At 36.1% G+C, this 13,748-nt stretch overlaps 2 protein-coding genes across 6 annotated transcripts in view; one reads left to right on the forward strand and one right to left on the reverse strand.

Moving 5' to 3' along the window:
* The first annotated feature begins 5,906 nt into the window (after positions 1-5,906).
* Positions 5,907-11,586, forward strand: LOC112527025 (auxin response factor 3-like). Of its 5 annotated transcripts, none has more exons than XM_025137502.1 (13): positions 5,907-6,130; positions 6,246-6,611; positions 6,712-6,768; positions 7,586-7,765; positions 7,961-8,045; positions 8,162-8,252; positions 8,329-8,523; positions 8,594-8,713; positions 8,788-8,866; positions 9,229-9,391; positions 9,479-10,032; positions 10,232-10,327; positions 11,390-11,586. In XM_025137502.1, the coding sequence occupies exons 1-12, from the start codon at positions 6,077-6,079 to the stop codon at positions 10,283-10,285; spliced, it is 1,998 nt and encodes a 665-aa protein (XP_024993270.1). In that variant the 5' UTR covers positions 5,907-6,076; the 3' UTR covers positions 10,286-10,327; positions 11,390-11,586. The 5 variants fall into 5 exon arrangements, with proteins under 5 accessions (XP_024993270.1, XP_024993269.1, XP_024993271.1 ...); XM_025137501.1 differs by having other exon boundaries at positions 11,414-11,586; XM_025137503.1 differs by having other exon boundaries at positions 8,791-8,866; positions 11,414-11,586.
* A 473-nt stretch (positions 11,587-12,059) lies between these two features.
* LOC112526839 (pentatricopeptide repeat-containing protein At3g22670, mitochondrial-like) overlaps positions 12,060-13,748 on the reverse strand; it is a 10,686-nt gene continuing 8,997 nt past the window's right edge. Inside the window, exon 2 of the mRNA XM_025137260.1 lies at positions 12,060-13,740. Coding sequence (XP_024993028.1) covers positions 12,143-13,740 — 1,598 coding nt within the window. The 3' untranslated portion in view covers positions 12,060-12,142. The remainder of the gene's footprint in view (positions 13,741-13,748) is intronic.

Genomic DNA, 13,748 nt, shown 5'->3' on the forward strand with positions numbered 1-13,748 from the left:
ACAAGGGTAAAGAAGGAAGAAAGTAAAGGGTAAAACATCAAATTATACATGGAAAAGAAGTAAAACGTATTTTTATGTTTTTTTTTTCACGCATAAAACATTTTTTTTTGACATTTTTTTTATGAAACAAGATTGTTTGAATAATGAATGTTCACATGTGTTGTTTCATATATGAACCATGCATGTAAACTTCTTTTTATGGTTTCCAACTTTTATATAGTTTTTATATTGTATGCTACATACATACACACACATAGATACATATATATATATATATATATATATATATATATATAGAGGAGTAATCATATGAAAACCGCCCTAATTTGTGTAAACCGTGCAAACCACATTCATCTGTCGATTTCATTGTTTAATCTTACGAAATTTTTTCATGAAATTGTTTAATCTTGTGAAATTGTTTCATATAATTTTGATGAAGTTGTTTCATATATGGTTGTGGAATTGTTTCATATAATACTTTATGAAACTGTTTCATGTATTTCTCTAACATTAATGAAACTGTTTCATGTATTTYTCTAAAATTAAAATAATRAAGATGATAATATCTATGATTAACACCCTCCACAATAAAAATAATTAATCAACCTCTCATAATTACAAAAAAATGAACAAAATGAAAAATTATGATTGGTTGAATGCGGTTTGCACGGTTTGTACAAATTGAGTGGTTTGCATTTGATCGCTCCCCTATATATATATATATAATCGTAGTCATAGGTCAGTATAGAAATGGTAAATTTTTGATATAAAGAAATGATTCTAGCTTTTCGTACGGTCAAGATCGGATTTGACTGGTCAAAAATTGCGGTTTTGATTGGTCAAAATTTGAGGCTATGCAAAAAATAGAGGAAGTTGGTTTCGTAACTTTTACAAATAGGTGACAAACGAGTTCATATGTGAACCCTTCTAATTCACGTATGAACTATTTTTACTGATTCACATATAAACTCATGTGATTCACATATGCACCCTTATGATTCATATATGAACTAATTAATTGATTAACATATGCACCCTTATGATTCACATATGAACTAATTAATTGATTAACATATGCACCCTTATGATTCACATATGNATTAATTGATTAACATATGCACCCTTATGATTCACATATGAACTAATTAATTGATTAACATATGCACCCTTATGATTCACATATGAACTAATTAACTGATTTATGAACTAACCAACTGATTCACATATGAACTCGTGTGAATCCGTTTGCTGCCTATTTGTAAGAGTTACGAAACTACCCTCTATCTTTCACACACTCATACGATGAATTATCTGGTGCTTCACAGTCAAAGCCACAAATGTTGACCAGATGAAAGGCTAAAAGATCACTTCTTTACTTCTTAAAATACTTACCACTTCTCAAATCAACCTTTCCTTGTAAATCGTATGTTTCCCGCAAGGGTAACTTTACCAAAGACGCACATATTACACTTGTAGGTATTTGGGTGAATCAAATATTCAATTAGAGATGTACACAACTGATTGTTGTGAGTCATAGATCAGACTTTTCAAAACCGTTTTCAGTAAGCAAAAACCTCGGGTTTGGATGTAAAAATAAGCACATACTTGAGTCTTTCTAAAAAAATTAGGCCTGGTCAAACGTTAAGGCATGGCCTAGACCTAGGCTTCGATTCTTTTTGTGCCTTTCCATATTTTGTTACAAATATATATTTATGCAATGTTTTTTAAAACCGCGATAATCGAAATATTTTGATTTTTTTTAATAACATGGATATCCAACCTGCTATGCGAGCTGACTAATCCCAGGGCAACCATCTGCTTTACAGATAGCCCAGAGTCACCGCATTTGAACCTCCGTGGCCACAAGGGGATTTTTATTTCTCCTTGGATTTAAACCTGTGACCTCCTGGTACTTTTGACCTTTGGAGCCAATTTCAAACCAATCAGACACCACTCTTATGGTTAATATTTTGATTTTCACCATCAATACTAAAAGGCTTTTACCCACATTTTTAATACTTTTAAGTATTTTGTTTTCATAATAAAAAACTTAATATTTAGTTGTTATTGACAATTTATAGTAACACAAAATTTTTTTTTGAAATTATGGTTTTGTAAAAATTGTATTTTTGAGGGGAAAATTTTAAAAACCCCCCCAAGAAATTATCAATTTTTATGTTATTAAATCCTTCAAATTTTTTAATAAATAAATTATATATTTTTTTAAATCAAATGGATTCTTAAACTTTCATACCTTAAATGCTTAAGTTCATAGACATTTTAACCATAAAGATGATACTTGATTGGTTTGAGTTTGGACTCCAAAGGTCAAAAGGTACATGGAGTTATCAGATTCAAATCCAAGAAGGAATAAAAATCCCCTTGTGGCCACAGAGGTTCCAGTGCAGTAACTTCAGGCTTCCCACAAAACAGGTGGTTTTTCTGGGATTAGTTGGCTCGCATAGCAGGTTGAATATCCAGGTTAATTAAAAAAATCATCAAATAAAACCTTATACTTCTAAAATGAAAGTAAATTGATTCTCTTATTGATTTGTTGATGCATGGAAAAAGAAATGGTAAATCAAAAAAAATGTTTAGAGACGTAATCACTCAAAATTAGAAATATCACCTACGTCATCATCCCATTTCAAGGACTTACAGAAGTACCTCAAACGGTGCCACAGTTTGTTTGTTGCACGTTGCTTTCTACCACATCATTTAAACGAAGTTTTAACATAACATTCATGCACAATTCGAACGATTTTAAATTTGCCTAAATAAAAACTTAAGAAAATTCCCGATTCAATTTTAGTAAGTTCCAGGATTTATCTGGTCGATTTCAAAGTTTGGGATTTTAATTAACAGATTAATTAACTTAATTAGACTCGCATCTTATCCAATCAGTTATACATGACTGTTTAGTAATAGATTAATGATATAAAAAATGACTTATTCAATAAGCTTTTAAGATAAAATTTTATACAGAAAGACAAGTTTTTCCATACCTACCACTCCCAATTTAAAATACACTCCTTCCATGTTATCCAAATAAAAACCTTCTCAATAATTAATACAAACAAAATTCATTGAAAATTAATTTAATTATACATTTAAAAAACAATTTATTTATGTGAAAAGAGAAATAGAAAATGATGTGGATAAAAGAGTGAACCGGAGTAAATGTGGACCGGATATTAAGGTGCAACCCGTTTTGTCCGGGTTGACGTACCCCCTACCCCCTAGTACCTCCTACCCCTAGTCTTACAAGACACCTATTGGTCCCTTTACTATTGACAATGACCCATTTTTAACTTCTTTTTCCTTTTTGGTCACCTATTCAAACGACCCCACCCCTCCTACCCACGTGACTTGCACATGTTTCTTCATTTTTGACTTTTAGATATTCAATAAATTAACTGATAAGTTAACTGTTGGCTGATAAACATCCATGTTTGTTAAAAATTAACTGATAAGTTAGATAATAATGTAAGATGATTTAAAAGAACATGTAATGTAAATATTGGTAAGTTGGTAAATGGACGACGCAACTTTGTCCAAATACAAGGAAAAATCCAAGGTTCGATTCTACCCCTCTAGCCTCAGTTACTGAGTGAACCAAAAAACATTCTATCACATTGATGTCTTTAGAGTCGATTTTACGTGGAACTGATTGAAATTACCGGTAATCAACTTTTTGTCCAAATGTATAAATATTAACGAGTCATATTTTATTTTAGGACAAATTGCATGAAAAAGTAAAGTATTTTAACTTGATTCATATTTTTGGTAATGTACTTTTAAAACTTTCATTTTGGTACCTAAGATGTAAAATTTTAAACATTTAAGTACCTGAGTAATCAGTTGACGACTAATTTTAGATTTAAAAAAATTCATGTCACTAACCATGTTTAGTAAATAATACTGAGTTGGATACCACATCACTCGCCACATTAGCATGATAACCGGTTAATGCTTCAATCTGTTACCCGGATACTTAAATGTTTAAAACTTTACATCTTAGGTACCAAAATGGAAGTTTTAAAAATATGTTACCCAAAATAAAAATAAAGTCAAAGTACGTTATCTTTTCATGCAATTTGCTTTTTTTTACAAATAACATTAACAAATGTTCATGGGTAAAAAACTTTCAAAAACAATAGACGTGAATAAAAAGTGTTCATACATTATAAATAATTTTATTTAAAATAATTTATTTATAAAATGATAAATAATTTTCTTTTTATTTTGTAAAATATTCTATGAAAATATATAACATTTTTCTAAGTTTCTGACTGTGTGTAAAACAATAAACTGATACGTTAATTGATAAAGCAAAATGCTCGATTTTTAATGAACGGAGTCAAGAAGACGGTTTTTTGTAAACCGATACGATATATAAAAGTTTAAGCATATTGACGATAAATGTTGTCTATATTCGACCCGAATAAATATTAAGTTTATTGGTATCTTTTTCTGTGAATAGACGTACAAATTAACTCGAATTAGTAATTATAAATATCAGTATCCGACATAGATGGTGAAAGCTCTTTTTAACTTCCAATGACTAGGAGGAGTAGTTCTCGTACTATCAATTCTTATTTTCACAAACACAAAGACGTATGACTATTCAACGTACTTCATTTTTCTACGAAAACGCGTCGTTTGCAACAACAAATGAGAACCCATAAATAACAGCATATTTATGGTTGTCAACAAACGATAATGATTAAAAGCATATGAATCCAACATAATAAAAAACAATATAATTATTGAGAATCTGCTAACAAGGGTTTAAGCGTCGGTGATTGTTTCAAGCATACGGAACGTTGAAGAAGTGGGGTTTTCGAGTGCGAGTAAACCAAGGTTAGAACCTTGAAGACGTAGGGTTTTCGAGTATGACTAAACCAAGATATGGTTGTTGGAGATACTTTAAGAAGTTGGATTTTTGTTAAAGAGTTATGACGGTGATTTATTTTAATATTACAGTAGAAACTTTTGTAAGAACCTCCTCAAATACTGTTTCAAAAACTTTATTCTTGGAGTCGTTTATCAAACAGTTAAGGGGTAAACGTTTACCGGTAAGAGTCACCATCTTCATTAACTAATCGAATAATATTGTCATTCATCAAAATGGATTGTTGGTAATGTCTTTTACCTGATAAACACTTATCGAGTAGGAGCTTTTCCTTTAGCAGTTATGATTCTTGGTCTTTCTATGCCTTCTACTGGGAATTTTTTTTGGTCCTTACTGTGTCCATCCGATAAGATAAGTGACCAGAAACGGACCTATTTTTTTCTCTCCAAGTGGTGACACTATTTGACTATAAGAAACAAATATGTGAATATTTTTACAAAATCAACATTGTTCTGGTGTTTAGTTCATTCATGTATTCAAGTTCTAAAACTAACAACTAAAAAGATGACATTAACGGGATTTGAACTCAGGTTTAGGATGAAAGAAAAGCTTTGCAAACCAATTCCACCAAGAGAAACTTGTATCTGTATTGTAGTTTCAAAAGATATACTGTGACACAAAACAAATTGATACGATGACACACTTTTCACGACCATATAAATTTTTATACTACAACGGATGAATGAAACAGTCACCCATGTCACCGTATGCGCTACACTGGGTTCAGCCCTGTAACTGACACCCAGTAACGTGTATTGAGTAAGAGTCATTTTCCTTACTTATCGCGTAAGATTTTCGGTGTTTCTATACCTCTTACCAGATAAGATTTTCGTCTTCAGTATACAAACAAGATAAAATAAATGACATCCGATAGACGCTTACCCCTTAACTGATGGTTTTGTGTGTATGGTAAATAAGGAACACGAGACGAAAGAGATTTGTTTGAATGGGAAGGAGACAGAATTGACACCCTCCCGGAATTACAGGGCGGTCACCGGCACAACCCCCCTTTTCTCTCTCTCTCTCTCTCTTCGTACTCTCCCCAGTGGCAGCGCTGCTGCTCATGGCAGCACCTGCAACTTTTGCAGTCTTTCTCTCTCTGCGTTTAATCACAGAGGATTAAAGACCAAATTCAATCAAAAGATGTGATTTGATGTAATTATGCAAATAAAACTATTGCTTTTAGAGAGAGAAACTGAAACAGAAAAAAAGAGGGTATTTAACAAACTTTCCCTTCTGATTTTCTGTTTTTTGTTCATGAATTGTGAATTCTTTTGTGGGATTGAGAGAAAAAAAGGGGTTTCTGTTTGGTGAATTTTTTGTTTTTCAGACGATGTGTGGTTTAATTGATCTCAACACTGTTAACGACGAGTTATCGACGTCGTTAGGTGCTGATTCTCAGTCGTCGCCGTCGTCGTCTTCGAATGGTTCAGGTTCAGGTTCCGGTACGGCGGATTTGTTGTCGTCGTCTCCTTCTAAACCGGTGGTTTCTGGTTCTACTCCGGTGGTGTGTTGTTTGGAGTTATGGCATGCTTGTGCAGGACCTTTGATATCTTTGCCGAAAAAAGGGAACGCCGTCGTGTACTGCCCTCAAGGCCACCTTGAACAACTACAATTCGCCGGCGATTGTTTAACTTCCGGCGACTTTAATCTTCCTCCTCACGTGTTTTGCCGCGTTTCTGACGTCAAACTTCATGTGGGTTCTTTCTCTCTTCTCTGGTTTGATTACTTTTTTCTGAAATTTGTGGATTTGGGTTTTATCAGTTGATTGATTTCTGAAACATTTGATGAATTAGGCTGAATCAGGAACTGATGATGTTTATGCCCAAGTTTCATTGATTCCAGATCCTCAGGTTGGTTTGCATTTTAATGATGATTGATACCTCCTCCATTTATATCTTGATCATGGAAGTTATAGGATTATGAACAGGAAACAAGATGGATTTCAGTTTCCAATTTGAGGATTTGATTATTGGGCTTGATTATTGATACATGATTATTGAATATGATTCTAATTTGGAAGATCTTTAATTTGTATTCATGGAGTTTTTGCTATAGAAATTAAGATATGATTTGGGGGTCTCTTTCTTTGATTCAAGAAGGAATGAAAATGGAGATTCGATAACGATTTTCGGTTTGTGAGTGTCGGTCTTTTTCCCCGCATTAAATCAACTTAACGGAGTCACGGATTGATAATCACATCCTCGTGTCTACCTTTGAATCTTGTACACACCATTGAATCGTTATTCTATGTTCCGATTACCTGTTTACATTGATTCGTGCACAACCCCCCCGGGGGATCTTGATGGTTGACGTTAGGTTAGGTCTGCATACATCCCACCCTCCGAGATCCTACTTTCGAGTGGGATTTATCGGGTTTGTTTGGTTTTATTTGATTATATCCTTGTTTCTCTTGCATTACGGGACCTGTAAATATACCAAACCAAACGAGTCCAATATATCCCACACAGAAGTAGGGTTGAAATAGGGTCAGGGGTAGAATGTACGAGACATTGTCGATATCTTAGGTAGAGAGACTGTTTTAGTGAAATTGTTTTCGGTCTTAACATAGTGCATTTTTACTGCATTTGTTTATTTACGGTTTGCATCCTATTTTTAACGCGGACGATGTTTCATTTGCTGAATTTTTGCTCGGGTGACATCAAACAGCTGGAGCAGAAATGGCGTAAAGGTGGACGTGGAGTAGAATATGTAGAAGACGATAATGGAGTGGCGGAGAAGTCCACGACGCTGCATATGTTCTGCAAGTCGCTAACCGCCTCCGATACTAGCACGCATGGAGGATTTTCCGTTCCACGAAGGGCTGCCGAAGACTGCTTTCCGCCCCTGGTACTTCCATCACAATCGCCTTCTTGAGGCCTAATGTTTGTGTGTGTGTATATATATATATGTATTGGTACACAACTCGACTAATCATATGGGGCCTTGAAGATAACAGTCTCTGTGACCCCGAGGAGACTCGAGACGGCGACCAAAGTGTTAGTTTTTGTTGTAATTCGTTGTGTGCTTTATGTTTTTCCGCAGGATTATAAACAACAAAGGCCTTCGCAAGAGCTTGTGGCTAAAGATCTTCACGGGACCGAGTGGAAATTCCGACATATCTACCGAGGTATTCATGAAATTTACGATTTTGCCTTTTGTCAATTGTCATCATCGAAAGGGCATCTGTATTTTGTCAAGGGTATTTAAGACATTTGGTTAAACGTTGCAACTTTCATCGAGCAGGACAGCCTCGGAGGCATTTGCTTACTACCGGTTGGAGCGCGTTTGTAAACAAGAAGAAGCTCGTGTGTGGAGATGCAGTTCTTTTTCTCAGGTACACGAGAGCCAGAAAACGTGAGGGTATATTGGTCATTTTGCGACCGTGTTCTTATGGTTTTGCATGTTTTTAGGGGTGACGATGGAGTGCTACGGTTGGGGATCCGAAGAGCTTCCCAAGTGAAGGTTGCCTCTAGTTTACCGGCATTTTGTAGTCAGCAATTGAACGATTTTGCCACCGTGGTCAATTCCATCTCTCGGAGAAGCGTATTCAGTGTTTACTACAATCCAAGGCATCTAAGTTTCGCTTTTGATTTTGCCGTTCAAACGTGGGCATTATACGTTCTTGATATTTAGCAAAATTACCTTTATGACCTCTAACTTCAATCCAAATTCTAGGGGTGGCTCATCGGAGTTCATTGTGCCATACAATCGGTTTCTCAAGAGCCTTGCTAATTCGTTCTCGCCCGGAATGAGGTTCAAAATGCGGTTCGAAACAGAAGATGCAGGAGATAGAAGGTTCGGCAAATACAGTGATTTCTAAAACTGTAAGATCTTTGCACAATATGCAACTCATTTATCGCGTCTTGTAGCAGGTCTACGGGAATCATAACCGGGATCAACGATATCAATCCGGTACGGTGGCCTGGATCGAAATGGAGGTGCCTCATGGTATGAAGTTCTTTTGATACAATTCTACCCTTAATTGTGAGAAGAAGAAATTCATTAAACCCTCTGTTATCAAGGTTAAAGTTGTCATTTACTCACCCCGTCTCCAAATAAGTGTTTACATTTCCATTTTAGCTTTCCGCAAAATAAGTCACCACTTTCGAAGTTCCAATTCTACCCTTAATTTATAAGATGGAGAAATTCATTACTCCTGTTATTAAGGTTAAAATTGTCATTTAGTTAGTTAAAAAGTGTAATAATTACATATTTTTAAAACTGTGTGCCATTTTTATCGTGGAACTTTATTTTGGGACAGAGGGAGTATTTCTGTTAGATCCGTATGTCGTTTACGTTTCCATTTTCAGGTAAGGTGGGATTGTGTGGAAGTTACGATGCAAAATCGAGTTTCTCCGTGGGAGATCGAGCGATGTGGTTTGGTTTCAGAAGTTGGAAGCTTTGTAACGCCTCTAACGAAGAGGTCACGGACCGGTTTTCCTTCGCTTAAATCCGATTTTCCCGTTCTCAAAGGCCCGTATTCAACATATTTTTATCAGATTCTTTTTATTCTGCAAGAAAACCGAGGAATGACGATGATATTTTCCGCTTTTTTTACAGATCGGACAACTTCAGACTTCGGGGAATCTATGCGATTCCACAAGGTCTTGCAAGGTCAAGAAATTTATGGTTTTTACCGTTCTTCGGAAATCAACGATGTCAGAAACGTAGGCTTTGGGGAGTCTTTAAGATTCAATCGGGTCTTGCAAGGTCAAGAAATAATGTCGAACACACAATTTGGCGAAAGAATACCGAGTTCCGGAAATTTATGGACTCACCCGTCGACATTCTTACATCCATTGTCGTCATCATCTTCGCCTTCATCGGTTTTACGGTTTCCGCAATCAATCAGTCAAGGTCCTAACGATTATCCTGCGCATTACACTGATAATCTAAAACCGTTAAACCGTCAAATCCATCAAGATTTCTTTAGCCCTTTGAAAGGACGGCAGGAAGAACCAGTTTCAACGGTTAGAAACAGTTGCCGACTCTTTGGCTTCTCGTTGACCGAGGGAAGTAACGGTACAAAAGCTTCTCATTGTCCAAATGGCGACGATCGAGTGATTCCAAAAGGGCCGATCGTGAACACGAAAGTAGGAGGGAGTTGCACCAATGTAAGTGATCTCTACGCCTTCCGATTAGACTCGTATTTATCAATTTTACTTTATACAAACCGGGATCCTTTAGAAAAACAACTGCTTTACTCTTTGAGATAGAGGTCAGGTCTATACATATCTTACACCTGCCGGACCCACCTCCAGTGGGATATACCAAGCTGGTTTTGGTTTGATGGGAGTTTTTTTTATACAATAGGAGAGGGTTCATCAATGGTGTCGATCGACCGATGGATGTTTACAAGGATTGTGAAGAACGATTCGATGCTTTTCCATATTGAGATCGAAATGTTAGGTAAGAAAATGATTTATGACCAAATAAAATCTAAATGTCTTGTTAGACTGCTTTATATGATCAAACAATTATGTGTCATATGTAAAGATGTTACAACAAAGTCGAAGGACGTTTTGGGCATTTTAAGTAGTTTTCTTAGGACATATTTGAAATAAAGCGTATGATTAGTCGTTTTTTTCTTTTACTAACCATGGGTATCTAGACCAACTTACACACACCGACTAATCCCCTAGGTGACCACAATGGAATTATCGTAGGTGAACCTCCATGTCCGTAAGGGCTTTGGCGTGGCTGGATTCAGATCAGGTGAAGATGAGATTTCCACTACAGTCGTTGGCCTTAATCGGTGCACGACAGCCCAAGTGGTTCCTGTTAGTCTTTTTATATGACACTACTTGACAAACTTGTTAGGTTGCCCAAATACGTTCTAACATCTTATCATAACACATTGAGTAAATTACGCTTTTCGTCACGTGGTTTGTTAAAAATTACGATTTTTGTCCACATGGTCTGCAATTCATTGCTATTTTCATCCTTAACCATAATTCCTACCTTAAAGTAGAAGGGACGAAAAAGGCAAAGAATTCTAAACCACAGGGACCAAAACAACAATAAATTTTATGTTATAAGGACGAAAATAGCAATGAATTGCAAACCATAGAGACGTAAATCGCAAATTCTAAACTACATGATGAAAAGCATAATTTACAAACACATTTATATACGATGCGCAATTATTTGATCTTATAAAAATAAAAGTTATAAAGCAGTCTAGACTTGGGATCATGTGAGACCAAGGGTTTTTTGTGAGACCCGTAAGACCAATTTTCAACCCTTAGATTAGATCTACAATCTAAACATTCATAATCACAAAATTGCCACGAGACTTCTCAGTAATCACAAAATTGCCACCGTGCAACTTTAGACCATTAGATCATTAGCTTATGAAGTTGATCAATGGACATAAATTGGTGTTACAGATCTCACGAAAAATCCTTGATCTCATGTAAACTCAACCCTAGCAGTCTATTAGAACATTTCATACAACTGATTTTGTTGTAGTGTTTTGTGTATGTGGTTTTGCAGGGAAGATTGGAGATGTGTTTGTAGCATGGTTGACTTTTTGTGGAGGTTTGACTTTGTAGTAGAAGTGTATTGTGTTGTTTGTTTAAAGAAAGCTTAACCTAAAAAACAATGGGTTTGAGCCTCTAATGTAATCTACTTTAATTTTGTGTATTTCAAGTGTATACGGTTAACGATATTTTTCTATCGTACGTTTCATTTTTGCTTTCAGTATCCAAATCTGTTACATTTTCAAGCAAAACCTAAAAAGGTATACTTGCAAGACTAAAGTGCTCAAAATGGTATAACGGAAGACAAAAATAACGGCTATAAAATGATAATACCGTCGACCAATGACAAGCTTCCACGAGATAGTCGAAAAGTTTGAGAAAATGGTTGTTTTAAGTCTCTTTTGCAGGTCCAAAAGGTCGAATCGCGTTCATGTTCTTGTTCTTAATTTTCCGTGATATCTGAGAAGCATACGAGGGAGCTTCAGTGGACACATAACTCTAGTCATCTTCCATAAATATTCAAATCATAATAAATGAGCTCTCATCATTTCTATAAATATCTCAATTGATTGGGTTGCACTGGTCGTACAAATGAACATGGTTGCATTTGAAATATACCCTATATAAAGGAACGATCAAATGCAAACCACTCAGGGGTGCATCTAATAGATTGGTATTGAGTAAGGGTAATTGTTACAGGATAACTTGGTTCAACCGCTTTGAGCGGTCCTATTTTCGAATCTCAAGTTTCAGCAGGTGTTGGTTGGATTAGCTTCAGTTCTTGAATCCTCTTCTTTTCTTCACTCATACCCTCTTTCTCAAGCTCGGTTTCTAGCATCGTAAACATCGTATCATACGGTATGAACCCTTTCATCACTGCATCCTCCAAAAACGAGCAAGCATGTTTTAGTTTCCCGTTCATGCATAACCCACGAACCAAAAGACTGTAAGTCCCGAGACCCACGCTCACGTTATTATCCGACATATGGGTCAACAAGAAAGAAAGAACCTTCATTCGTTTCAATTTGCAACACATCTTCAACAATGGCGCGTACGTGTCAAAATCGGGTTTTACACCTTCCGTTTCCATTTCGTGTAGCAGCTTAAGCGCTTCCTCTTCTTGGGTGTGTTTACAAACGCTAGTGATCATGGTGTTATAGGTTTGGGTGTTGCGTTTGATTCCTTGTTCAGGCATTTCATCAAACACTTCCCGGGCGTCCTTTAAACGACCCGCTTTAGATAAGATGTAAATTAAAGAACTGTAGAACGATGTATCGAGGACACACCCACTTGCCTTCATTTTGTCGTAAACCTTTAAAGCTTCGTCGATTTCTTTTGATTTCCCGAGTGCATGCATCACGATCGTGTAAGTGATTATATTCGGAGGGCACCCTTTTTCTTGCATTTCCTCAAGAAGCTGATCAACTTTTCGGAAATCTTTTTCGCGACAGTAGGCTTCGATTAAAGTTGTATAAGAAATAACATCAGGAGAAATCCCACGTTCCTTCATATCGTCCATAGTGGTTTGTGCTTTTCCGAGTTGCCGAGCTTTCGACCAGCCATGAATCAACGAATTAAAAGTATGAGAGTTTGGAGGTATTTCATTCTTGAACTCGAGATATATCTCATTGGCACGTTCAACGTTCTTTTCTTTCGCTAATGAATCGATCATTACATTCAACGCCATAAGATCACGCTTAACCCCAAATTGCTCAATTCTACGAAATGCATCTATGGAGTCTTCATGCATTCCAGCCTTTCCAAGCCTTCTTATGACCTTTGCCATAGTGTTTATTGTAACATAATTCTCTCCAATAACGACCATCTGTTCCACTACTTGCCACATAAGATCAAACTTCTTCGATTTCCCCAAACAATCAACCAAAAGATCATACATTGCCGGTGAAAACTTGGAACCCATGTGTGATTCAGCCCAAATAAAGACACCATAAGCAGATTTCCAGTTATTATCGAATCTTTTCAGCATTTGAGCAACTAAACTTTCCGATGGAGTTACATCAGAGTCGTTTAAAGCTTGTACAACAGAATCAAGTGATTCGAAAAGCTTCCCCAGAACTTTGGTTATCTTTTTTGCATCGATCTCGGACTTGCTACTTACCGTGCTTTCATCGTATCCTTTGGCCTCATTTCGTTTATAATTATCGAACCAGTAAGATAACGAAGGGAGCACAAAATCATCCTCATTTTCTGAAATACTAACCCAAATTGGAATTTGAGGAGATTCAGTCACCACTATTGGATCATCAACTTTTGGGGATTCAGTCAACTCTGTTGGATCATAACCTTTGGGGGATTCAGTCACCTCTATTGGATCATCAACTTTTGGG

This window comes from Cynara cardunculus, assembly GCF_001531365.2.
Source record: "Cynara cardunculus var. scolymus isolate 2C chromosome LG 14, CcrdV1, whole genome shotgun sequence".
Classification (NCBI taxonomy): Eukaryota; Viridiplantae; Streptophyta; class Magnoliopsida; order Asterales; family Asteraceae; genus Cynara; species Cynara cardunculus.

What these genes read in the sequence shown, in the direction of transcription:
- LOC112527025 (XM_025137502.1), top strand. Translation starts at nt 6,077, where the DNA reads ATGCAAATAAAACTATTGCTTTTAGAGAGAGAAACTGAAACAGAAAAA. An exon ending in TTTGATTTTGCCGTTCAAAC is followed by an intron (nt 8,524 to 8,593) that starts GTGGGCATTATA and finishes TCCAAATTCTAG; the next exon opens with GGGTGGCTCATCGGAGTTCA. An exon ending in GAAGATGCAGGAGATAGAAG is followed by an intron (nt 8,714 to 8,787) that starts GTTCGGCAAATA and finishes CGCGTCTTGTAG; the next exon opens with CAGGTCTACGGGAATCATAA.